This window comes from Carassius carassius, chromosome 19 (assembly GCF_963082965.1).
Source record: "Carassius carassius chromosome 19, fCarCar2.1, whole genome shotgun sequence".
NCBI lineage: Eukaryota > Metazoa > Chordata > Actinopteri > Cypriniformes > Cyprinidae > Carassius > Carassius carassius.
In genome coordinates this window covers 10,463,133-10,490,573 of record NC_081773.1, presented here as the reverse complement: position 1 = coordinate 10,490,573, position 27,441 = coordinate 10,463,133, and the positions used below count along the sequence as shown (strand labels likewise).

Here is a 27,441-nt window from a genome sequence, read left to right as displayed (position 1 = left end):
TTGAAAATAGGTATGACTGATTATGTATAGAAAATGTTGAATTGGTAGAATAATAGAGTTGGTTGGACGTCATTATCAACACGCAGACCTAATCACTGGTAAGTTTATTTATAAATCCATCTTGGGTTTAGCTTCAAGCTTCTTGAGCTTATTCTCTGCGCTAACAGAAATTATACATTCTTTCAGTTATAATTGCACGAACTTAACTTAGAAAACAAGCTTTTCAGTTTGCAGCGCCCAATGATTGGAACTTTTTACAACACTACTTGAAGACAACTTGCAGACCTTAGTATCAATGAACAATTTTAAATCCTTGATTTAACGAGCGGTTAAAGGAAGAATTAATTTGTGAATGTTTTTAATTGTTGTCGAAACATTGTTTTGGTGCTGCATCTTGGCCAGGTCACTTCTGTAAAAGAGATTTTTGAGCTCAAAAGTTTTACACTGTTAAATAAAGGTCAAAATAAAATATTAGACATTCAAGACTCGCTCATTCATATTTATTGAAAGAGGAGGAGGAACCAGTTTGTGACTTGGGTATGATTTTTTTTTTTGAGTAAAACATTTTAATAGAATGTCCCATTTTGAATGATATTAGACAGCATTTTTACACAAGAAATACATTAAAAGACATTTTTTTAAAAGGTGTCTTAAGAAAAAAATGTAAGAATTTTTGTCATTGATCAAATTGAAAGATTTTATATGATTTTTATCAGTACTACTGTTAATTTGTATGTGTTTTTTACAGCAATTGCTGCTTTAGAAAATTTTATTGTAAATGTATTAAAATGATAACGTTAATGTTGTCATGAATTTAGCCATTGTTACTGATATGATGTTGAAACATAAATAAAATTAAACGTCGAGAGTGTAAAAAATTAGGCTACATCATATTAGTTTGGAGAGTGGTATGATATCTAATAAAACACTGGGACATTTTACTGTTTGTATCACTCTGCTTGTCTGTTTTTGTGGTTATTATAGACCAGAGTATGTTATTGGAAGCAGATTTGTATTTAGATTTTTAAATTAATTTCTTTTGTTTCTTTTGGGCTGTATGTGAATTTTTCAGAGCAGCCTGATTTTTTTTATTTTATTTTTAAAGTCCCCCGACAGACAGACAGACAGACAGACAGACACTGGGGTTACAATGGCCAAAGCAGCTTTAGGACCCCCTGGTGTTAAGGGAGAGCCGGGTGCGTCAGAAAAAGGGGGGGGGGGGTCCAGACAGACTTAGCTGTTCCTCCACTTAGCCCCCCCCAAAGTCTGGACATAGATACAAGCGCACACACACAGCATTGTACACATCTCCCACCAGCTGTCTGGACACTAGGCAGTAGGATCTGGTCAGAGGTCATGATTGTTTATTAGGTTGAGTGTTGTTTTTTGTGAGTTTTAGGTCAGAGTGCCCTGTTGCATGGCGTGTAATCCCTTCTCGCATGTGAAATACACTAATGGCTCCCGTTAGACCAAGGGTGGGCAACGTCGGTCCTGGAGTGCCAGTGTCCTGCAGAGTTTAACTCCAACCCTGAAAAAATACTCACTTATCAGTAGCCTTAGTAATCCTGAAGACCTTGATTAGCTTGTTCAAGTGTGTTTTTATTAGGGTTAAGGCCCATTCACAGTAAGCACGATAACTATAAAGATAACGATAAAGATACAGTTCTAAAAATCGTTCTCAATATTAAAGAATAGCGGAGTCCACACCACAACTATAACGATAAAGGCAAAGAGAAACGATATCGTTGGAATCACTTTCAGAACGATTTTTTTTCCTGATGAACGATAAAAACATTGCCAACCAATCAGAATCAATCCTGCTGTAATGAGCTCGAGAATTTAAAGCAGCAGACGTGTGTCCGCAGACAATATCGTTCGCTGGTGTGGACGCTAATATCGTTATCTTTAAAGTTATCTTTATAGTTATCGTTCTTGGTGTGAACGGGCCTAAGAGCTAAATTCTGTAGGACAGTGGCATTCCAGGACCGATGTTGCCTACCCTTGCATTAGACTATGCCAACAGACTGAATGTCTCCCTTAAAGTGACATCTGTCCATTTAGGAAACACTTAGTCATGGTAATGGCAGTTTACAGGAAACAAACTTCATTTTGGAATCATGTCCATTTTGTTACAGAAAAAAATTAAATTTGCAATGTTATGGTTCCTTCAGGGTTGGTTTTGTATTCTTGGGATTGCTTCGCTGTATTGCAAGGGCCATTCGGAAGGAGGAATTTTGTTTTGTTCGGATGATTAATGACTGACTTGCTGGTCCCTCTTGTTTAAACATCTCTGTGTTCCTCTGCAAGCGACTCTCTGCGGGCCAAACATGAGACTGCAGTGACTTCACTTATGCGGGTCAGATTTGTCCTAAGGAAGTGGGATTGCAGGGAAAACCTTCCTCTCTCTCTCTGTCTGTTTGCAGTGATAGAGCCACAGGCGGAAGAGCTGTAGTGTAATGCACAGCACTAGCACTCTCATTCCTGGAAGTCAAAGTCTGCAAACTCCTGAGGAATGGCAACAAGACTCCCAAAGGGCCCAAAACAGCCACTGCACACTAATATCGCATTTATGAAAGCATCATCAAATGCCTGCAGAAGCTGGATACAAATTGAGTCTGTTTTGTGGTTTGAAGCAGTTATTTGTAATTATTTTACACTGTAAAACCTAAATCTGTAAAAATAGCAGACTGGGACATTATCCGTTCATTTTAATAATTAATATATTTTTTTCTATTTCATTTAAATTTGATCACAGTCTCAAAAATTCTCTGATGTCACATTGCAGTAAAAACCTGCAAAAATGCATTTGGAAAAAATGCCAAAGGGTGCAGAGAAAGCTGCAGTGGGGGAAAAAAAGTGTACAAGCCAAAATGTCCAAAGTGCTTCGTATTAAACACTTCAGAGAAAGTCATTAGCATAAAGTTTTAAATGGACTAGGTTGCCGCAACAAGGCTTTTTATTTTTTATTTATTTATTTTTTTCTAACAGTGTATATCATTCTTTACGTAGTCTTCAGTTTGCATATATGCTTGAAGGAAAGCATTGAGTAAGATGTAAGATTTGTATCAAAGAAATAATCAGCATATTATTGGACTATCAGAACCCTGTTTTAAAACCAACTCCGCAACCACATTGTTGTCTAGCATCCATCTACATCCATTCTGCTTTCAGATTCATTCGGCTAATCTTATTGAGATGACCGTGATATAAAGCAGATATTACTGGTAGCGTCCAGGGATGGGGAGCTGGTGTCCTGCAGGCGTAGATAGATAAGCTAAATGTCCTGGACGGGGTGGATGAGATTCTGATTATTGTTAATAAACTGAGCAGCACTGCAAGCTCCACAGTCTCTGCTCAGCTCAATAAAATGCTCTCTGCCTGGTGTTTTGCTAATTAGGCCTATCTAAAAGGCCTGTTTTTGTTTCGGAAAGCATATAAAGCCAGATAGCGTTGACATTAAAAGCTTTTTAAGATAACTTTTCATGTATTTTACATGTTATGACCCTACAGCTGAATATCTCATGTGTTTGGTGAGCAGCCGTGTTCTACTTCAGCTTTGATTAAATGTGAACACAGAGATACAATGAACAGTAATTGTCCTGAGCTAAAGAGACAAAAGCTGTAAAGCAGTAATTGTATTATTTTTTCCGATTTGCTGTTCCTTGCAGCGAGTCGATGCCCTTGTCCCAGAGGCTCAGTAAATGTTACTTTATGAAACCGCAGGTCCACATAAATTCCTACCTGTTAAACAGATTTGTCAATTTTCTCTCCTGTGTTTGATCACTGCCTTGAGCTCATCCTGATGAATACATGGCTGTGTAATTGCTGTTGCAGCCAAATTACTTTTTTGATTGCTTGTGTGAGCAACTGCTCGGTTTAGGGATCAAACTAGGATCAAGTACTCCAACTTCAATGTATACTAAGGCTTATGAGAGTTATGGGAGTGAGGGAATCTCCATTTTTATTGCGTCTATGACGTCTGTTTATTGTGTTCTTAATGTTTAATGTTGTATTCTTATAATATTAATATAATTTTTTTTAAATAGCCAATAATAACGAGCTGATAGATAACTGATTAAAATTTTATACTGTTTTGTCTACATTAATTTCAAATAAAACACTAAAATCAATGAATTCAGTGAATTCAGGCATCACAACAGGAAAGTGTAAAATATGGAAATAAATATTGAAATGTGAACATTTAACAGTGTGAGCATTAAATGATGACAAAGTTAATCTAAATGTAAAATATTGTAAAATTGTTCATTTAAATATCCAATATGGCTAAATAAGATCTGTAAAACCGATAAGTTACTGATCTTGTGCATCTATTTGTCCATTTGATTTTCTTAAAATTTTCTTTGATTTTCTTTCAGCATCCTAACCATACTGGCACACCCAACATTGAATCAGCCAGTAATATGAGGCTGGAGGCGGGTCTATCTGTTTGACTGACCAGTTGCAGATGGAAATCAGTCATTATTTTTGCATTTCTGTTTGATGATGCTAGTTGCACTTTACCTCCAAGTTATCAGTTTTCATAATGTATTATATATTTTTTGGAATATGAATCATGCAGTATTTTATGCATATTTAAATGAAGCATGCAGTACTTACACTGATCTAACCGTGGTATTGAGGAGCAATTTATGGTATTACCTTTGACTCACTGTGGTCTTACTACAAATACCACACTTTAACTTCTAAACAAGATCTACGGTATCGGTTTATAAAGAAAAAAATCAGGCAGCCTACCTTCACTTACTATAGTACAAGGACATTTTATTTTACACCAATATGCCACTTAATCTAACTGCCTGATGGTCTTGCATGGTTCTGCTCTGCCAGATGGCCCTGGAATTGCTGAACCATCCTCCTTCCTTTCATTCGGCCCCCGAGTTCTCCTAGGCCAAGCTGGAGTGAGGTTTCTGCTGGTGCCCCCTCCAGTGCCTTTCTGTATCTGAGAGCCAGCCTGACAGCTTCCCTGTCCATAGAGACATTGGCAGGAGATGGGGCCTGTGCCAACCTCTCAGATAATCTACTCGAAAGGAAACGGCCACAAGCCCTCCGGCTCTTTGGCAGACGCAGCTTCAGCTTTTGGCCTCAGTGGAGACATGATAAATTAATCACGATTTGTACTCGGCTTAGATTCGTGTAGTCCTTTACTCTGATGTATTCTTTATAGAAAAGCACAGTTTCTTTTTCTCTTTTTTTTTCTGGTGGCAGTTGACAAGTGAGTTACAGCTGTTGTGGAGTGCACCAGCTTTTTTGACTGCACTTTCCCTTTAAAATGAAGATTGGGAGGTGGGACTAACACAGACTGAAGGTCTCTAGTAAGGCAGAGTTGAGTGTTATCTGGGGAAAATTCTGGCAGGCCTCCAAGCGGCAGCTCTAACCTTGAGCTGGTGCACAAACAGTAGCAGGGAAGAGTCAGGCTGGTACAGACTGCCTCCACTGCCCCCAAAAACAATCCCACAATCCCCCTCTCCCCTCCTCTTCACCCACCCTCTTCCTGGCAGAAAGCAGAGCACCCTGCCACCTAGAGGTGGATGAATTTTCTTTATTCACTGTCCCGACCAGACAAAAATAAAGAGCCCAGTCATTTGGAAGATTCGACGATGCCTGTCTTGCATGTCCAGATGGAACGGAGCCAGTTGGTGAAAGCTGAATTAATCATGGTATGAGGAAAACACTTAACCAGAATGGTCTCATCCCAGATATACTGTGCAGGAATGAAAGGTTCAGATAACACCGTCAGACCTATTTAGGAGGAAATATAGCACTTGAGATTTTAAGGGAAAAAAATAAATAAATATATATTGTGTTTTTAATTTTCCAGTCCCCCAGTGTGTCTGGATGACTATTGGTCACATGCTATATCTTTTACATCAGACACTTTCAGAGCTGATGACAGAGACATGAGCTCTAGAACCTCAACAAAGTCTACACTGATGCAACAAAACTAAATTGTTCCCATAATAATCAACAGTGTTGTAATACACATAGCCAGTGTGGCATGATATGACGTGCCTTCAGTTGGCAGACACCTCTTTCCTATTTTTGTCAAGCTACACAACCACCCCATCTAAAATAAAACCGTATCTATATGTGTATTTATGTATGTATGATATGTGTGTTATATATTATTGATAAATTTTATTTGAGCTTTCCTGGAAAACCTTTGGAAGTCAGCCTATCATATTAAGACATTTGCCTTTGTGAAAGTGTTTCTTGTTTAGTGTTCCAGATGCACGATTAGGGAGCAGAGTTTGTGCTGTCCCTGGAAATGAGTCTGAGCCTAGATACACTCTAGCCCCTTTCACATTGCACGTTGGTCCTGGAAAATTGCCGGAGTGCTTTTCTGTGTGAATGCAAACATGTCCCGGGTTGGGGACCTAGTAACATTGCTGCGCTCAGTCCCAGAATGAGCTCTGTGTCAATAAAAGACAGAACCAATGTGTAAAGGGAGTGTCGTAGTGGTGCCGCACGTTATCGTGCAACTCTTTGCTGGGTGTTTTCAAGGCAGATAAACGTTTGCGATGAAATTTTGTTTTTATCTATTGCACATATTTTATGTATAGCACATAATTTTATGTGGGTACAGGGTTGGATATTCTCAGTGTTTTTCAGTTGTATGTGATGGAAAGCCCATTAATTTTGGGAATGGGAAAAATTTGCCTAACACAGGCCAGAATCTAGCCAGACCAAGACTGAAAAATCTGCATAGATCTCTTGCAGGCAAAAGGGGGATATAACCTTATGGGAGTTTCCTGCGCAAACCTCTGCCTGTATCAAATTCATCAGTGTAGAAGAAAAGAGCCGAAACACAACCAATGTAAAAATGCTAATAAACAGAGATTGTGTCTGAGTGACCTGCTCTAAGGTTTAGTGTCCTGCTGTTTTTCTCAAACACTTGAACTCTTAGCCAATTACGGCCTGATGCGTTGCTTTGGAGCCAGCCAAAACACTACAGTGTTTTCCTTCAGCGTGTGTTGCTTTGTGATTGGATCTGAAGGCCCTGTTGTTGGCTGCTCTTGTTCCTCTGCACCCCTGTGTTTTGGGGTCAAATTACAGGAAACTGTCGCGACTAATGACCGGTCTCACTGACTAAAAAACAAAGACGCAGCCTAAAATACACAATCAATCATGAATGTGATATTACACCCCGGTTCTCTCTCGTAACTGCGTTAACAAAAGTGCTCAAAGAGGAAGAGGATGTGAGCGTCATCCATTTGGCTCAGCCCTCATTACCGTTAGTTGAGACGGGATCCTCCATCTTTACCCTGTAATTGGGAGGCATCTCCAAACCATCAGTGGCCCTTTATGGCCCCCAGTGGAGCTCTGTGTTTTGTCTTCAAGAGGGGCTCACAAACGGAAACTATTTGTTTCTGTCCAAGCCGCTGAGGGACCGTTTTGCGCCTCAGTCTCGGGTCGAGCAGCCCTGTTTTAGATTAAGGGTTGGTCAGTATAATGAGGTGTCCTGCAGCGTCAGGCATCCACGGCTAGGCTGAGGACACATTCATCCGTGCTCGCGCTGCCACTTGCTGGTGTGTGTGTGCAGCCGGGATACAAACCGGTGCAGCCATTTCAGGCTTCACTCTTGTAGAGGAGCAGACAAAGACCTCCCCCAGGGATATACAGCGGCAATTCACTCTCTCTGGACTCGAAAGGGGACGCGGATACTGGCGATGATGCTACCAGGGGGCTTTTTTCCCATCCCAGCTCACTTGTTTGAACGCTGAGAATACAATAGCCAAGATCCGTGACTTCACCAAGCCTGTTAAATGAGTGGCATTATGATTTTTCCCTCTCGGTAACTCAGACACTGGCCTGATGATTTGCATGACAGTACTGGTTCGAGAGAGAGGATTAATTCATTGGATACAGTTGGGGTGAGCACGGGCCAGCTGCAGCGGAGATTGAGAAATGAGGGCAGTCCCGTTGGCTTGGGCCCTTATCTGTCATCATGCTTGTGTGTTCTCTAAATACACGGGAGTGCTCAAGGGGTTCGTTTTCTGCACGTACGCTCAGCGCGCTGTTGTTTCCCCCCTCCCTTCCCTTGTTGTCATGACAGTGACTTACGGGAAGCTTTGTAATGGAGTTTTTTGGGTGGTGCGCATTGTGTACACGTAAGCGAATGTGTACGTGGTTGGATGGAGGAGCAGCAGGTGCCGTGGAGGCCCCAGGTGTTCTGTTGTTTGGCTGCAAGCATAAAGCCATCGGACCGTTTCAAATCCCCCCGTCCCTCCTATTGCGTCTGATTAATCAAGGTTTAGCTATCGATCAGATTTAAGCATCCACATTCATCCTGATTATCCTCCGCACAGAATGAACTCTGCAACTTCCTCCAGGCAGAAAATCATTTTGTAGGACTGAGAAAAGTCAAGTAGGCGCACGGATTTCTGCATCGATTTTGGTGGAAATCTGTGTTAAAGATGAATTTACTGAGCTGAAAGTTTATTAAATTTATCAGAACATTTAATAAGTGAACATTGTGTAAAACATTGTTTAGTGATCTGGCTTTGAAGTATGTGGAGTTTTTTTAAGGTCTTTATTTTGTAAAAATTTGTAAATTTGTAAAAAGATTTGTAGAACATTCAATAGTGGAAATTTTAATTGTCAGTTTATTGCTGAAAGTATAAATATAAACAGCATTTAATGCAGTACAATTTTCTGAAGAAGCCACTAAATATATATATATATATATATGGTGATCTTAAAATGTTATTCACTTGTAATGTTAGCCAACAGGTTTGGAGATTTTGATCTTTTCCCATCACTGATTATCAAAAAAGAAAAATGGTGGCAAATGAGCATGCTTGAAGGGGCAAAATGATTGGAGAAGTCCTATATATGTGACCCTGGAGCACAAAACCAGTATTTGTAACAATAACTAAAAATACACTGTATGGGTAAAAAAAAAAAAATTTAATGCCAAAAACCATTAGGATATTAAGATCATGTCCCATGAAGATATGTTGTGCATTTCCTACCATAATTATAAGTAACATGATAATTTTGATAAGAACTTCATTTGGACAACTTTTAAAGGTGATTTTCTCAAAATGTGTGTGTGTATATATATATATATATAAAAAAATTTCACCACCAAGTATTGGCCAAATATTGTTTATTCAGCTTTCAGATGATGTATAAATCTTTATTTTAGAAAATTGACCTTTATAACTGATGTTGTGGTAAAGGGTCACATATGTCCAATTATGAATATTGTGTTAAAAATTGTGAGCTCCAAAAATGCTATAAAAATAAAACCTACATGGGTGAATTGTTTACAATAAAATAACATGTAATATGCATTTTGAAAATACATTTCATGGTGACTTTAAATATGTCTACATATATAATAGACACCAAGATGCCTGCCATGTGGCCTGACATGTTTTAAAGGGACTGTTATAAGTAATGATCACTTTGCTTTTCCGTAGTGTGTATGTAGGACTACAGGAAGTGTTCCTGATGGATGTTGTGTGTTCTGTTAATAATCTCATCTCTTTTTTTTATTTTGTGTCTCGGCAGCTGCTCAGAGTGAGGAGAGAGAGCGGGAGTGTGCTTTTAATGACCAGCACCAGCAGGTGGATGAGCAGAGCGTGGCTGCTGACTGGCACATAACCAGAGAAAATAACACCATCCTGTGCAGTAAGAGCAGCCGCTGCTATGGCCTGTGGGAGAAAACACATGACGGAGAGATCCGCCTGGTCAAACAAGGTCAGGATGAACTCAAACACACAAAAACTTCTGCATATAGACTTATGAGGACTGTGTGTGGACAGTTTTTCTTAAAGAGACAGTGCAAGCATTACCTCCATGTTGTTTAAAAGTGTTCTACTATTATATGCTAAGCTTTTTACTCACTGAAAAATGACAGTATACTAGTTTATAAGAACATGAGAACATTTTGACTAAACTAATCGTAAACTAATAAATAGGTTGAATGATTATGTTTTATAACATTCAGTAAATTAAACAAAAATGTTTTATAATTCAGAAATCTTAATTAATAAAAGCTTTATTAATATTCATGATTTCATTCAGTGGCATGTTATCCCTCTGAGGTCTAAGGGTATTTTTGGGGCCTGGAGAAGTTTTGTCATGCCCTGACATTTGTGCTTTTTTCAGTTGCTTATAAACATCTAAATGGCTAAATCATTCAGAAATTCTTTTAACAATCTTATTTTCTGCAAAAAAAAACATCATTTATTGTAATTATTATTATCATTGTTATTATTATTATTAATATTGAAAAGAGCTGAGAATATTTTTTCAGGTTTTTTTGGGATAAATTGAAAGAACAGCATTGTTTGTTACATTTGTTACATTTATATTATTTACATCAAGCTTTTGAATGGTATAGTATTGTATATTGTTATTGAAACTTCATAATGCTACACTTAATTATACTTTTAGTCAGGAATTATAGTTTTGAAAAAGTCTAGTAAAATGTTTACACATTATGTGAAAACTAGTACAAGTGTATAAATAAATAAAAAGAGACTTACTCATGTTTATGATCTCTGTTTGATCTCTGAGGAAATCTCAAATCCTGAGGTAATCCACATCACATCTTTTTGGGGTGAATTATGTCTTATTACTCTCATCGCGAAGCAAACAGTAAAATAAATTTTTTTTTGAAGAACAGTCTCACTGCGTTGTTTTCTGTTGAATGGGTGGATAAAAAGCCGCACGCTTCAGTGAAACATTATCATTTCAAAAGCGTGTTCAGCGCGTGGGCGTTGTCCAGGGATGGAAATTAACTTTTTTGTTCACCGGCCACTGTGGCTGGTGGATTTCAAAATCTACCAGCCACTTAATGTTTTTACCAGCCACTTTTTAACCGACAATTTGTAACTGCATGTAAAAATTAATACTACAAGATCTACAATACTTAAGAAATACTGACATTTTCTCTTTCAATGATGCTCAAAAATGCTGCTTATCTAGGCAGCTTACTAGGTTTTGAAACAGTTGACTCTTGCTGAAGTAGCTCATTCTCTCAACTCAACTCAAAACCTCAACCGGATGATACACTTCACTGAACTTTTTTAATGGACAGAAACATTTTTGCGATATTTTAAACAGTTTTCGTATGCATTAGGGCTGTGACGGTTGCCGTGACAACCGCGTCACCGCGATGGTCGGTTGCTACCGCGGTTGTCTACTGCCACCGGCGGTAGTGCACGTGACGTCACAAACTCTATAGCAAGCATAATAAAAAGTTTTGTATATAAGTGTAATAACTGTAATAGTTGCAAATTCTAAGTCTAGGGTTATTAACAAATTACCTCAAACACAGCGTTTCCTTTAGATATGCAGATTTGAGCGCAGGAAAATACAGTTTATGCATTCAGCAAATTAGTTTAGTGTTGGGCGATGGATCTTGTTGGGAAAGCAAATACCGCATCACCGATCTGGAGTCATCTGCATTCATGTCATCCATCAGCGTTTGCACAAGTTCTCGTGATCGCAAACGCTGGCTGGTCAGGTTTGGTGAGGCTTTCTCCAAACTGGCCAAATACAAACGAGACAGCGATGAATAAACGATGGTAACAAGAAATATGGCAACGATTCCGATTTCAAAGTGAGCGCATGCAGATGAGGAGTGGCGGAAGAGTAAACCGGACGCAACACAACCGCGTTGCGACAGGTTAAGTCGGTCTAGTGTCTATACAGGACATTTGAACTCAGTGTCAGTAGCCTACATCACAGACTGGACAGGGATTTATCATGTCATGTTGTGCTACATCCAGTGTAGCATCACTGATTATGAGTATTTTGTCGCGCTGCGTCGCTCGCGTCCGTTAGATAGGGGGTATTTAACTTTCTTATTTAGGCTACTTTCTTGTTTAACTGAATTATTTCTTTGATATTTATTTTAGTGTTTTGCAGGTGGCGTTCACTGACAGAAGTGCTCAAATAAACACTAACTGACGAGTTAAATAGGATGTGTTAGAGGAGTGAGACAGTGCTGGGCTGATTTCTAGACGTGCATACATATAAATATATCCTGTATATAATATATATAAAATATATTACATGCATGCACAGTTTAAGTCAGCTTTAATCACCTTTTTTGGTAATTCCATGAATTAACTGACCACGACACTGCTTACACATAGTTTATTTCGCAGTTTGATATGAAAGGATACGCACAAAGGAAGCGCGCGCAGCCTTTGAGCACAGGACCGTCCGCGCTCGCTTAACTTGCACCTGATAATAAAGTGAAGTGGAGCGCGTGTCTGAAATGTCTCCTGTTCAGTCATTCTGCGACTGAATAAATTCACTTCTTGTCTTGAGAAAAAGTGACGGAAGCAGCAGTTGTGAGTGGGTGGCCATCCCCGCCCCTACGTAAAATAATTTGAATACGTTAAACTGGAAAAAAAGTATCGCCTTCGTTAACGAGCAAATTTTGACACTAATATATTTATACGTATATATATATATATATATATATATATATATATATATATATATATATATATATGTGTTTTTTTTTTCTTCTTTTTTTTTAATCTTTTTTTTTTCAAACACCGCGCCACCGGCGGTTGTTGGTCCATGACTACCGCGGTGGTAAAAATCAGCCACCGTCACAGCCCTATTAATAATGTTGTATTTAATTCCAAAAGAAAGGATTCACTCGCAAACTTTTACGCCGTCGACAAATGAACGCATGGCGTTCTTAATACATCGTTTTTACGCGTCTCATCATGCCTGAGCTGTCAAACATGTGTAGCGATACAATGTTGTTTCTACAAACACAAATGAACAGCGTAACAACTTACCAGCCACAGAGCTAACTTCTGAAAAAGTACTTGAAGACTGGAAATAAAATGCATCCCCCGGACAGCAGTTATTAGACAATTAAAATGTTGCTTGGTCTGTCTTTCGGTTGCGACATTCAGATGGTAGGGTCAGAATTTGGCGTAAAGAACATGAAAGCATGGATCCATCCTGCCTTGTCTCAGTGGTTCAGTCTGGTGGTGGTGTAATGGTGTGGGGGATATTTTCTTGGTACACTTTGGGCCCCTTCGTACCAATTGAACATCATTTAAACGCCACAGCCTTCTTGAGGATTGTGATTGCTGACCATGTCCATCCCTTTATGGCTACAGTGTACACATCTTCTGATGGCTACTTCCAGCAGGATAATGCACCATGTCACAAAGCTCAGATCATCTCAGACTGGTTTCTTGAACATGACAATGAGTTCACATTACTCAAATGGCCTCTAGAGTCACCAGATCTCAATCCAATAGAGCAGCTTTGGGATATGGTGGAAGGGGAGATTCGCATCATGGATGTGCATCCGACAAATCTGCAGCAACTGCGTGATATTATCTTGTCAATATGGACCAAAGTCTCTGAGGAATGTTTCCAACACCTTGTTGAATCTGTGCCACGAAGAATTAAGGCAGTTCTGAAGGCAAAGGGGGTTCCAACCCAGTACTAGCAAGGTGTACCTAATAAAGTTGCCAGTGAGTGTATAATATACATTAATTCATTATCATGCTAAGATTCATAAATTTTATATATAGTGTGAAAGTGTGAAGTGACATTCAGCCAAGTATGGTAACCCATACTCAGAATTCGTGCTCTGCATTTAACCCATCCGAAGTGCACACACACAGAGCAGTGAACACACACATACACTGTGAACATACCCCGAGCAGTGGGCAGCCATTTATGCTGCAGCGCCCAGGGAGCAGTTGGTTGTTCACATGCACTCCCCCACCTACAATTCCTGCCGGCCCGAGACTCGAACTCACAACCCTCCGATTGTGAGTCCGACTCTCTAACCATTAGGCCACGACCACGACTTTTTTCCACAAACTGCATACTTTAAAATGCGAACACCCATACAAACAGAAATGTTTTTCATCCCCACACGTTCTTACAGACTTTGTATCTCATTCACTCAACCATCTGCATCCCTTCTTTGCAGGCTGTTGGACTTACATTGGTGACCAGCAGGACTGCCATGACGACCGTTGCGTGGTTACCACCACGCCGTCACAGATCCAGAATGGGACCTACAGATTCTGCTGCTGCAGCACCAACATGTGCAACGTCAACTTCACAGAGAACTGGGTGCCCAGCCCCACCAGCACCACCCGTAAGTCCTACAATCACTAAACAGAGCACTTAATCATCTCTAGGTCACATCTGAGTCAACGCCCATATTAGATTTCTGTGACGGAGTAGAACTGGTCTTGCAAGATCCATTGTCATCAGTCTCATGCTGATCTCTGTAACATTTTTGTTTGAATATGTTTTGTCAAATCATCAGATTACAGTATTTGATTCCACATTTATAATATACTGAAGGACCCTTTAAGATGATAATTGTCATATTAGCTAATTTCTACAGCTTCACTGTTAGTGCCAGTTTAATTTTTGTAGTATAAGCACTGAAAAGGAAAAAGGTTGCTAAAATGAACTTGACCGAGAGTAACATACTCAGTTACTAACAGTAGATTTCGTATGTGTGGGTGACTGTGATTTTTACTGTTTAGAAATACATTAACGCTAACTGTGATAAAAAAAAATAAAGAATGTGGTGAATTATGGGATCGAGTGCTATTCTGGTTTAACTGATTGTATAAATCACATTGTGTGTATTGGACTCTGTTTTGTTGTCGTCTTCTAACTACTGTATCGACTGTGCTCTGGAATGCTGGATAAGAAAACAGTAGTTTAGTAGTCGTATTGACTTCTCTGTAGTCTATTGAAGGTCAGCATCCTCTCGTCCATGAGGTCACGGCTTTTAAAAATGAATGCCCACACATTTTTGGAAAGCAGCTCTCTATTGTATTCCCAAGGATTTTTGAAATACAAGTATATCTGTAAGTGTCTCTGTGTTTAGTTTTTAGAATTAGCACCTGATCAGTTTTCAACATCACAGTAAGATCTGACTGTTGGCCCTTTAAAAACATATCCCATGATTCCTAAGTCATAGGTGAACTCTGTAGGTTGCCAGCTATCATTCTTGTACGAGTTGTTTATGGATCTACATTGAAAAACCAGGAGTTGAATCTCCCAAATATCCAACTGGCTATTTGAAATTAGAAATCTAGACATTATCTTTCGAGTTATCTCACGTTGAACACTGCAATTCCACCAGTCTGTGAACTATAAGTAGAGTGTCTGCTCCTCCTGATAGTGTTCCTGGTTAATAAATACTCTGTGTTTTGCTAGAGTGCGGCTCAGATGAACTCCCGCTTTCAACTAACCCATGCAACCTTTCATTTCCCATCCTCGCTGTCCTAGAGCTGTCTAATGCCTTACCGCAGGACAAAACCCCAGCTTTACCTCCTTCTTTGTGCCCTCTCATTCTTTTGCTCACCCTCTCAGTTCTTTTTCTCCTTTTGTGTTGCTTTTGAGAGTGTATCTAAAGAAAGTGCCGGATGGCCCTGCTAAAAGGATAGAAATGAGTCACCACAAACGCAATCAAACAATACAGCAAAAAATAGAGTGAAATACGAAAAAAAAAATCAATGGCTGTCAGACTTTGTAAGAGTGAGTTATTTGCATGCAGCTTCGCTTCTCACACCTCTTTTCAGTGCACCTCTTCTTTTTTTTTTTTTTTTTTTACTGTTAGTCTCTTTTTTTCTCTTTCTCCCCTAGCACGACTTATCAAGCAAAGAGCCTTGAGAAGCGCGTTTTGATTCGGGGAATAATGAAAAAATAAAAGGTTTTAGGTTTCTCAAAGCCATCGCTAATGAATGCATGTTTAAACTTTGAAGGCTTGACCCTGGAAATCAACTTTGCACAACAACATTCAAATTAATCTGTCTCTAAAGTCAAGATGAGAGGTTGAATGTATTAATGCAGGGGAGGGAGCCCCATGTTTGGCGCCATGTCTGCGTGAAGAGGCCACAGAGTTTGAGAACTAAAGACTCAATGTCAGCCAATCTTTTGTCTGATTTCGCGTGTTACCGGGCAGACTGCCTGTGCACATGTGTCTTCTGTATCCTTAGACAGCACTGGACCATTTGTCCCCTCACCTCCACCTCAGAGCTGGTCAAACACTGTACACTGTATAGCAGCAGGGTGCAAAGCGAGGCCATGCTCTACATCCAAACCCCTCCTCTGTGCTGTCTACACAGAGCGAGAGACAACAGACTGACATTATCAGCAGTCTGCAGCACATGTGAATGAAGTCTGCGGTCTTGTGCAAAATGTAGCACTTGCACGGTCACTTGCATTGATGGACGATGTCCACACACGCTCGCTGATGTGTTCCTCGTTGAGTGTGAGGTAGCTGACATTCTCACTTTTTATACAATCCATTTACCAATATTTTCACCCCTCCACCACACAGTTCCCGGCACCGGATGTGTTATTCGGTAAACACATGTTTTTTTTTTTTTTATAGGTAAGTGAAGTGCAGATTTGGAAATGTTCCCTCACCCCACTCTCTTACGCTGGAGAGCTGCTGTGGTGACTCATTTTTATTTTTTTTTAATTTATGGCAGCTTTTAAGCTCTTTGAAAATGGGGAAAAAAAACTTGCTTTTATAAGCAGGATTTCAACAGGAGGAGGATGTCATACCAGAACCAAAGGCTGTGACGGGGAATTATTTCACATTTAATCCTGTAGTGTAGCAGACGTGAAGGTGTCCTCCATTCGAACATATTCCTGGGAATGATGGTAATTGTTTGCACAAGTGTCATTCCAAGAGGGGAATCTCTTTTGAATGACACCTGCTTTCCAACCTGTGTAATCTGCAGAGTGAGCGACAGTTTAGGAAGATTAGGGTGGCACGTTTTTTTTCCTTCTCTAATGAGAGCAGAAGGTGGAAAAACACGCTCATTCTACAAACACACAGATTTAGATGATGCTCACAATTTACACTATCAAACGTGCTGTTCTGCTGCATCACAGGTACATTGTTAGCGTTTCCGTGCGTGTGCACACCTGACTTCTGACTGTGATGAGCAGTGAGGCTGTGGTGGAGCCCAGCTGTTCTGACATCAACACAATCCACTCCTAAAATCTCTGTGGGTCACACTGCTGAACTATTTTAGTTTATATGTTTGACATGCAGTATGAGATTTACAGCACAGACTTTCATGCTGGAAGGTTTTACAAAGATTAAATGCATTCCTATTAGTTTAAAAGCTTGCACTGAGAACATCCAGTATTTTTGTAGTTTTTGTTTTTTTATCTGTTGGTTTTTGCATGTTGTTTTTTTTTAAGATTTGCATGTTGTTGTTTTTTATTTAGTAGCTTCCCAAGCTTCTGTTTGCTGGGCCAAGTTATATTTATTTTATTTTATTTTATTTTATTTTATTTATTTATCTTTTAAAAAATGTTTTCTACTCTGACCTGTAAAGCATTTTCATCTGCATCTATCTATCTGTCTATCCCTCTATTATATCTGTCATTCGGTCGTTCTGTCTACTATTCAATTTTCTATTGTTCTTTCTATTATTCTATCATTCTGTTTATGTTAATGAACATCAGTACAATGACAAAATGCACAAAATCTTTATTATAACAACATTGCTAAAGGTATTGCTGAATTATAGCATCATTTACTGAGTCATGTCGAAATTAATATTTGAACCCTGCCTTTTCTTTGCTGAGTGAAGGATAATTTATTTGTACAAAATTCCTCAAATGCAAATCTGAAAGAGCCATTCGATTTTTATTTTATTTTTAATACCAAAAATTTTAGCCATCAGATATATATTATATATATATTTTAGTTCTGAAGAGTTGATTTGCAAAAAACGATAACTCAACAATTTCCAACAATCATGTTTTTCATTGTGCATTCCAATTAATCTCAATCAAACTGCTGTTGGGTTATTTTGATTAGGTAAAAAAAGAACTAAAAATACAGCTAACTAATACAATAAAAAAACCTAACATAATAAAATGTTTTCAAAAAGATAAAAAAACATAGTTATCTGTTTTTGCAAATAAACTCTTCATATATTCTTGTGGATTGTATCTTGAAAATACTTTGCATTCACATCATAGTTTTGATTCAATGCAGAAAAAAGTTAGCAAACTTCCACTGCATTTATTCAGACTTTTGGATTGGTACAGGGCTGTTGTTATCTGCAGAAGAAGTAGCAGCACACATCTGCTAGTCTCTGGCATTGTACTTCACTGATTTTGTAAGCCATACACCTGCTCAGAAAATGTGAAACACTCTTCTGCTTTCAGAGTCTCACACACACATTCACTGCAAGCTTCATTTAGATGGACGGTGGGATCTCCCAGCTGAAGACTGTGAACGGAGTGTGAGAAGCCTCTGATCGATCAGGCATAGATTAACCTTGGCAGCTGTTTTAATTGCAGAGGGGGAATGATCTCCCAGACACACACACACACACACACCTCCCCTACCTCTCCTCTCTCCCTCCTTTCACACCTCTTCTCCCTTCCCCCGTTTTACACTTTATCCTCCTCTCCGCTGTTCTTCATGGTGACATGTATAATGGCTGATTAAATCTCGTTTTCACACAAGCTTTCTCGGCCGCTGTAGTTTATATTTTCCTTTTCCCCTCTCATTGTTCTTGATAAAAAAGCAGCCACCCTCTGTTGTATATTATTTTGTAGCACTACCCCACAAGAGACTGTATTCTGAAATGATTTTGCCACAGTTTAAGGCATGTTGTTAGCCTTACCACGTCCTTCCCAGAAATTGTGTGGCAAGTTCCCAGAAACACGTAATTATTTTGTTCACTCTAAATGCAAAAATGCTGCAATACACAAAAGGCACAATACAGGCAGGATATCAGAATGGGATTTCATGGTGGGTGCGGCTACGCTGGCGGGACGTCACAGTAATGAGAATTTAACTGTCATTAAAATGTCAGTCTGTTACACTGTGTCCTAACCAGGCACAATGAAAAGACAAATGATAAAATGTGATTTTAAAATCTTTTTGTCCTAAACAGCCAGAACAAGTAACACTGTCCTTTATTATGATGTGAACCAGTTTTGTTATTTATGACCAAAGCTAAACATTTTTTTATTATTATTTAAATATAAATATTAGATAAATTAACTTAAAATTAATTTTAAATAATTTCAAGTACTAAAATGACTAAAACTGGAACTAAAAATAAGTGAAAGCTAAATATAAATATATATAAAAAAATGTAAAAAAAAATTAGTCCGTTAAACAAAACCTCAAAAATGAATGAAATTTAAACTAAAATAAGCCATAAACTAATCAAACTGACAAAAACACATGAAAACTGTATTAAACTTAAATTGACATTTAAAATGAAAACAAAATTGACAAAAGCACAAACAAAAATTTAATTAAAATATATGTTATGAATTGAAAAAAAGATAATTGAAAATATTAATATATAAATAATACTAACACTGGTGTGAACTATCACTGGTGTGTAACACTGGTGTGAAAGAAGATTATTTCTTATTTATCCAAAAATGGAAATTGTGTCATCATTGACTTACCCTCATGTTGTTCCAAACCTGTATGATTTTCTTTCTTCTGTGGAGCGTAAAATAAGATCTGAAAGTCATACAGGTTTAGAATGGCATGAGGGTGAGTAAATGATGGAAGACTTTTCATTTTGGGGTGAACAATCCCTTTAAGATGAAATCAGAGCCTTTCATGGCTCATCCGATTAGAAATCCTTTTCAGAGCTTTTCTGCTTCATATGGGTCATTAGCGCATGTTTGTGTTCATTAGAGGTGCATGTGAGTGTATGCTGAGGCAGATAGCTCCATCATTGTTTGTTTGAGTGTGTTTGTGGCATGTTTGTAGGTGAGACTAGATGGCCAAGAGCCTAGTGACAGGGCAGAAGATCTGCCAGCCATCACATCAGGCTGCTGCTGCTGCTGGATTCATGCCGTGTGACTTTGAGCAGTTGTTTTTTGTGTAGAAGATCATGTATTGAATATCTGCCCCCGGGACTAACAAATGACGGGAATTAGTATTGAACTACTCTACGTGATGGAAAATTAAGGAGATAAAGTGTTCTGGATTTCTTCACTATGGTTGTGAAGATTGGAAACGTGGTAAATGTAGATGTAAATGCTTAACCAAGTGTCCAATCCTCAACATGTAAATTGAGTTTGTGTAGCTAGAAGTGGTTTTGATCACATTTCTGGCCTAGGAGAATGTGGAAAGCACTCATAAAGAGGGAGAAGGAGGTGTTCTCTTAATGTCACACTGATTCGGCTGGAGGAACGTGGCGGTGGTGTAAATGATGGGACTGTTATGGAGGCCGTTGTCGTGGCTCCTGGCTGAGACACAGGCCGACTGTCTGATTCATGGCCGTGTCAGCACTCTCTCCAGTTGGGACAGGGGTCACAGAGGTCAACAGATCTGGGGTCACAGGGTTCACGGTCACAGACGTGCAATCTGCTGTGAGAAACCTGAGCTCACCCTGCACATCAGTCTACAGATGTCTAGACACTCAACAGACCCGCCTTCTGATCGAAATCAGGAACAGGTTTTAATTTGAGACCCCATGACCTGACAAGTGCAGTTTTTTTATCCTGTGTTGGCGTATTTTCTACTTACCCATAAAATTGTTCTGAAAAATATGGCTTATGGGGCCTTTAGGAGCATTGTTAAAAGGGACTTAAAGGCATACTCCACCACAAAATGAAATCTTTATCGTGAATCACTTACCCCCATGTCGTCCCTAACCTCATTTGTCTTCAGAACACAGTTTAAGATATTTTGGATGAAAACCAGGAGGCTTTTTACTGTCCCATAGACTGTCCAAGTAAATTACACTGTCAAAGTCCAGAAAAGTTCGGACAGAATAGTCCATCTGCCATCAGTGGTTCAAACGTAACCTTATGAAGCGACGAGAATACTGTTTGTACACAAAAACCACTGAAGGCAGAGAATTTATTCTGATGATGTCTTTCATTCTTTTCTGGACATTGACAGTGTAACTTACTTGGCAGTCTATGGGACAGTCACAAGCCTCCTGGTTTTCATCCAAAATATCTTCAATTGTGTTCCGAAGACGAACTGAGCTTTTACGGGTTTGGAACAACATGGGGGTAAGTGATTTGATGACAACATTTTCATTTTGGGGTGGAGTTACCCTATAATGATTCATTCAAACTGTTTTGAAATGGCATTCAAATTTATACTTTGACAACTTTTGCTGTTGGCTTTTTGAAATCGTGATCCAGTCTTCCTGACTTTCTGATATTAATGACAGTTAAAGAGTTAGGAGTTTGAATTCTTGATATTTCTATTCTTTTATCTTATATCAAAAAGCTCTCTGTCAAAATGAAACATTTTCCGCACTTACATCTGTATTAAGATGTCATGAAAAACCTGATAATATTAGAGAATTTTACTTTAACTCTAACTTTTAGGCCTGGAAGATTTATCAAATTGTTTTAATACATTTCTATAGTGAATACCGTACAACATTTTCTAGTTATGCTTATCTCAAATATTTAATTGATATATAATATTTGTAATATATTTCTACAGTGAAAATACATGTTTCTAGGTATATTTAAACTGGTAATTTACTATTATATTTGCTAGAAAATCTCAGTCTGATTTTATTTTATTTTCATTTTCTATTCTTTATTTTGTTTATTTTATTTTATTTTTACTGAATGATGAATGACTTCAAAGGTCATTTAAATGTAGTGGTCTAAAGGTGTGTGAGCTCTGCTCCATTTATCGTCTGTGTCTCGTGTGGTTAGTCCAAGTGTAGCAGGAAAAGCAGATCCTCCTGCAGCATAGTCAGATAAACTGGGCTCCTCTCTCTCTTCCTCAAACCCAGGATTGTGGATGCTGTGTTATGCTAGCTTAACTTGAATCATAATGAACAACAAAAGGACCATTCTCGGATCATCTTGAGATGCCTCCGACTCCACCGATGCAAAATCTGTGGCCAGTGCTGTAACTCACTTATGCAAACGAGTCTGTTTTTGTCACCATTTCTCTTTTTTTATTGAAAATCCAGTCACTCTCCATGAGCTTATTTGTCAGAGTGGTATGAATTGCAGCGGGCTCAGACGGCCAGGAATTATACAGCAGTCGCCATGAATAAAAAGTGAATAAAGAGGAACACTGAATCAGCGGTGAGAGGATTAAAGCCATCCGTATGGAATGAGAAAGAAACACAGAGAAGGAAAAAAAATCATAGGAAGTGAAAGTGGGAGAAAGGAGTAGGTTATCCACTGAGGAAATGCCTTTTTGACTCAGTCGCTGCCAAACTGCTAACTGCCGGAAAGTGCCTTCCTGATAGGCGGAAAATAGCATCAGAGAGCCTCTATACAGCTGCTGTTACAAAGACAATAAAAGCCAAAAATCAAACAGAAAAAACTCCATGTCACAGTGGGACCAGATATCCCTGTAATGTTTGGAATCCTTCATCCCATTCATTTTGATGGTCGGCACACATTCCCGCTGGTTGTTTGCCAGTCAAATTGTAATTGTATCGTCATATACCGTAATATTCCCAGCCCACACTTTTGGCAGGTCAGAGTAAATGTCTCGGAGTAAATGTTTAGATCCTGAATTATTATTTGGATATTCAAACATTTGTTCTGATAATGATGTAAAATTTGCATTAGACTCAAAGTTTAGAAAAACTGTGAACTTCCATACTATATAATTTATTACACCCGTGGTTTTCAACCTTTTCCATTCCAAGTCTACCTATTGTCCACGAAAATAAAAATCTCTATATTATAAAATAATTTAGAGCTTAGAAAAATGTACATTTATATTAAAAATGCCCACTGAGTTTTATTTTAATTAACATGACATTTCCAGCTCTAGAAATCACATTAAAATGAATCTAAAATGTAGGTTTTCCAAAACCCTGTTTCTTCAAAATAAAAAATAATGGTAATAATAAATAAATTACATAAAAAAAAGAAAAAAAAAACAATTGTATAAAATAAGAGGTTGATTTTTGATCATAAATGTTGATTTTAGTTTGAGAACTACTTGAGGATATAACGATTCTGGACCTGCGAACCGGTTGAAAATCGATTCAAATATGTGTGGATATTCAAATCGGTTGAGATGCTAAACAATCAACAATTCAATTAAGAGGTAGGAGTTTAAATGAATGTATGTCTGAGGGAAACTTACTATCTTTAGAAAAGTTTAGATGTTATATTTTTTACATCATGCCTCTGTATAATACATATTAAAGTTCATAAATGCAACGCTGCTTTGTTTACAGTGGAAACCAAGGAAACGCTTTCAGCGCCACCTGCTGGCAGAGATTGAATCTGTGTCATTCAGCTCGCCTGATGTTTCGGTTTCATGCAGATATTTTTTTATATGTAGATTCATATATTTGTATGTATATTTATTGTATAAATTTGCAAAAAATCATTCTGTTTTTGCTTCAAATTTTGAAATAATACAATCTAATTTAGATTAAAAACTGCTCATGTTGCATGTATGCTGCATCTTTGTTTGGATAATGATTAAAATGCAGTGGTTGCCTCTAATTTTAAATGGAAAGAGCACACACAAAGCCTTATTTTGTTTATATGAAGAGATTTATTTGTGTTACTTATTTGATTTAGGCCTTTTTTTAATTTCAATTTAGTTTTGTTATTTATATTTACATTTTGCAATTTTTATCCAAAACGATTTACAAATGAGTACAATAGAATCAATCAAAACCAACAAAAGAGCAATAATATGCAAGTCCTATATTAGTAAATTACTGTGGTGTTATATTTCAATTTCACAAAGAAATGTGCAGCGTTTTGTCCAAGCAGTAATAAAAGGACACATTTAAATTTATAATTTGTCTTAAATCTCATTTTGTAAAAAAAAAAAAAAAAATCATGATTCGAATCGAACCATGACTTCAAAATCATGAATCGAATTAAATCATGAGTTGAGTGTATCGTTACACCCCTAGAACTACTGTTTTGCCGTGTTGTGTCATTCAGTGATGCAGGACTTAAATTGACATTTATTTTTCTTATGAGTAGAACGAACCACCGGTTTATTTCTGCTTCCCGTGATTTTTATGCGAAATGTATCCGCTTTAAAAAAGTTATTGTTTGTGAATAATAGGAAATAAGAACATTTTAAGGATTATCTTAGTGAAACCCCATACTGATTGCAGGTGGAGCACTTTCCAGTTTGATTATGGGGTGTTTGTTTGTATTTGTTTTTTTTGTCATATGAATCATCTTTGTGTACTGTGGTCAATGCTTTTAGGTGGAAATCTCTGCGAAACAGACATGCAGACTCTCGGCAGTGTATCTGTCATCTGTTGTCTTCATATTGCTCTGTGAAATCGGTTTAGTTTTTTGCTGTACAAGAGCTCCTGCTGATATTTTGTCTGTCTCTTTTGTCATCTCACTCTTTCTCTCTATCTCTCTCTGTCTTTTCTCTCCCTCTTCCAATTTTTGTGCTTTATTGCTAAGACAAATCACCAGGCCCAGATGGAATCCTTTCTTTTTCATATTTTCTGCATCGATTTTGAGGAAAAATCTGTGAAGTGGATGAGATATAATGTGTTAAACTGAACTAACATGCGAGTGCCACGGCCCATAGACACTATATACTAGAGTGATATGCATTTATTGATATGTGAAAGCACAATTCTATTAGCCATAATGTTTAATAAATAATTACTCAATAGGCAAAGGATGTGTTGAACTTTTGTGAATGGCGTTCCAAATCCGTGGGTATGGATTCATAGCTTAGAAATCTTTGAGTTGAAGTCCATAAGGAGAAAATGAATTGGGCAAAATCTTCCGGACTGCTGAAAAACTGGGCGGCCATTGTTCTGCTGTAATGCAGATAGAGTTGTGCCGTCAAACTGATAGCCAGCAGTTTGTGTGTACGTGTGTGTCTGTAAGAATTAAATTCCACAACAGCATGTGCCAAAAACGCTGTAGTTGTGCTTGCGCTCGCCAGATTGAGTCCTTCATTTTATTGTGCTGATGAGTTGTCTGCCAGCGGAGCTGTGAGCAAACAGGCATCTGCTCATTTCCCTTAATTAATTTATTCATTAGCTTTGCCTCTTTTAACCTTAACCTTTACATAGTGAATGGCAGGAGTTGGAGGGGGGTATGGGGGAGATCTAGTTTGCTTGGTGAAACTCTAGTCAAATAATAGTGCAGGTAATAGAGTCTGATAAAGGCTAATAATATGTAGTGAAATTAGGACTGTAAAAATGTCTGGTATTCATACTTGATTAACATGGCCAAAAGAATGCTAAGAATATTGCAATATCTAAAAAAAAAATAAGAATAATCAGTCAGTCATCTTTGACTTTATTTTGTGTTTATTCTTTTTTGGTTAATGAATGACACTCAGAATACAAGTGTTGGGAGGCAGAGAGAGTTTTTGTTACCGTAACTGTACAGAAATGTACAAAATATGCCCATTTTTACTGTATTGTTTGTCATATTTGTGTGCTCTATCACTGATGGAAATAACTGAAATAATTTGGTGAAGTGATATGGAACTATAATGCATTCGACAGACCAGGAGCTACGTATAGCTGAGCGTTTCCTGGAAAATAACTGCACACTTTAGATCATTCATCAACCAATCAGAATCAAGCATTTCACCAGCCTGTGGTATTGATTTTATTTAAATCACAGCTTTTATGATTGGATAATTGTCTTTTAGTTTCAATCTTTCTGAAAATCGTTTGTCAAATCGTGCCTTGTTTGTAAACCAGGGCTAAACAGGCAGTGATGTAGAAGCGGGCGTTATTTTCTTCTACGGAGACAATGTTTAGCCACACTATTACATCATAGAGTAAAAAAATACGTAAGCTGTAGTTTTGGCAGAATGGCTTAAATATAAACTGTTTTAAGAAAACGTTTTGAGTTCTGAAACTTACAGGATGATATTATCGCACAATAACCTCTTATGTCAAAAGATCAAGGGATTTTTTTGTTGCTCAGTTCATGACCCCTTTAAATATCAGTCTATATTGTGACATCTGTATGCAGTGTGAATTTTTGCCGGTCTCTGAAAAACCTGTTTTTTAGTGTGTTACTATGCAGTTGCTATGGCTTTCTAGGTAGTTGCTAGGTGGTTTTTGGGGTGTGTGGCTCAATTCAGAAAAGCCTATCTCCATTAATGCCGCAGTTATATTCTGGCCTATAGCTATGCCTTAGATCGGAAGTTAATAGTGGTTAAATGCAGATTGCAGTCATGTTGTATTTGTCTGGCACATGCTGATGTATTTTGTCAGGCTCCATCACTCTCTTCCCCACCATCCAACTCTGAAAGCTGAATGTAGGCCAGAGAATTGCCATTGAGTGGCTTTTGTTGTCCTCGCTGGTGGGGGGATTCAGGTAGTGATGTTAAGTCCTGTTGTGGTAATGGCAGCATGAAAGTCTGCCCGCTCATGAATGACTCCCATTAGAGTCTCGCTGGTGTCTCTGAGCCGGCAGTCTTTGAAATTCTCCCACACAGGCTGTGTATTATGGATGGGCTGCATATCTTTGATGTCTGTTGGAAAGACCCTGTGTGGTACCCATAATCATAACATGAGACATAACATATCATTCAGTGCTTCTAAAATCAGTTTTTCAGGTTAGTCTTGATTTAAAGTATAGCCTATGTCCCTCTTCATTATGAATTTTAATGTTAGAGTTTTGTTTTTCTCTTTGCACAAACTGATCCGTATGGACTATATGTCGTTCTGTATTAAAAATAGGTCATCCAAAAATGAAAATTGTCATAATTTACTAACCTTCCAAACCTATAAAATTTTTAGCCATTTTTGAAATTATATTTTTAATATCATTGTTACGTACTTGTAACAAACCATTATTTGAAAGTCCACACAACCAAAACATTTCTTCAAAAACTTCATAAAAAAACACTGTCTTCTGAAGTGATGTGATCACTTTATATAATGAACAGATTTAACTTTTATTTATTATTATTAAAAAAAATTATCAACAACACACATGCATAGAGCACATCAAATATGGTCAATAGAAGCTCAACCATGCTTAATCTGTGGGAACTGATAACGTTTGTTCAAAAATGGACTGTGAAATAGAGCTGGACCCTATTGCTTTTCCATTATTGTATGAATAAAAAAAAGTTCATCAAAATATAGTTTTTTGTGTAAGTGTGTGTGTGTGTGTGTGCAGCAGAAGAAAGAAAATCAAACAATTTTTAACAACTTGATGACGCAAGTAAATGAAAGCTTTTAGGTTAATTATCCATTTAAAGTTTGTCAACTTAAAAAAAAAATATCCTGAAGTTTCTTATTACATCAGAGCCATAGGGGGAGGGACTTTCTCACTCTACAGAGCATTTGATTGGATAAAAATCAGTGTAGTATTGTCGGTGTTAGGGAATACGCTAGCATATAGCTAGATGACTTCAAAGCTAATACACATTGACTAAAAACAAAACAAACAAAAACATTATTTGATGGAGCTTAGTAATATGTTTTTGTATTTTTAGTTTTGTGTTTTTAACCTTTT

At 38.0% G+C, this 27,441-nt stretch overlaps 1 protein-coding gene across 3 annotated transcripts in view; it reads left to right on the top strand.

Moving 5' to 3' along the window:
* The window catches only part of bmpr2b (bone morphogenetic protein receptor, type II b (serine/threonine kinase)), a 66,449-nt gene that overhangs the window by 21,811 nt on the left and 17,197 nt on the right, over nt 1-27,441 (top strand). For all 3 annotated transcript variants that reach the window (XM_059499789.1, XM_059499791.1, XM_059499790.1), the window contains exons 2-3: nt 9,538-9,726; nt 13,958-14,128. In XM_059499789.1, coding sequence (XP_059355772.1) covers nt 9,538-9,726; nt 13,958-14,128 — 360 coding nt within the window. The remainder of the gene's footprint in view (nt 1-9,537; nt 9,727-13,957; nt 14,129-27,441) is intronic.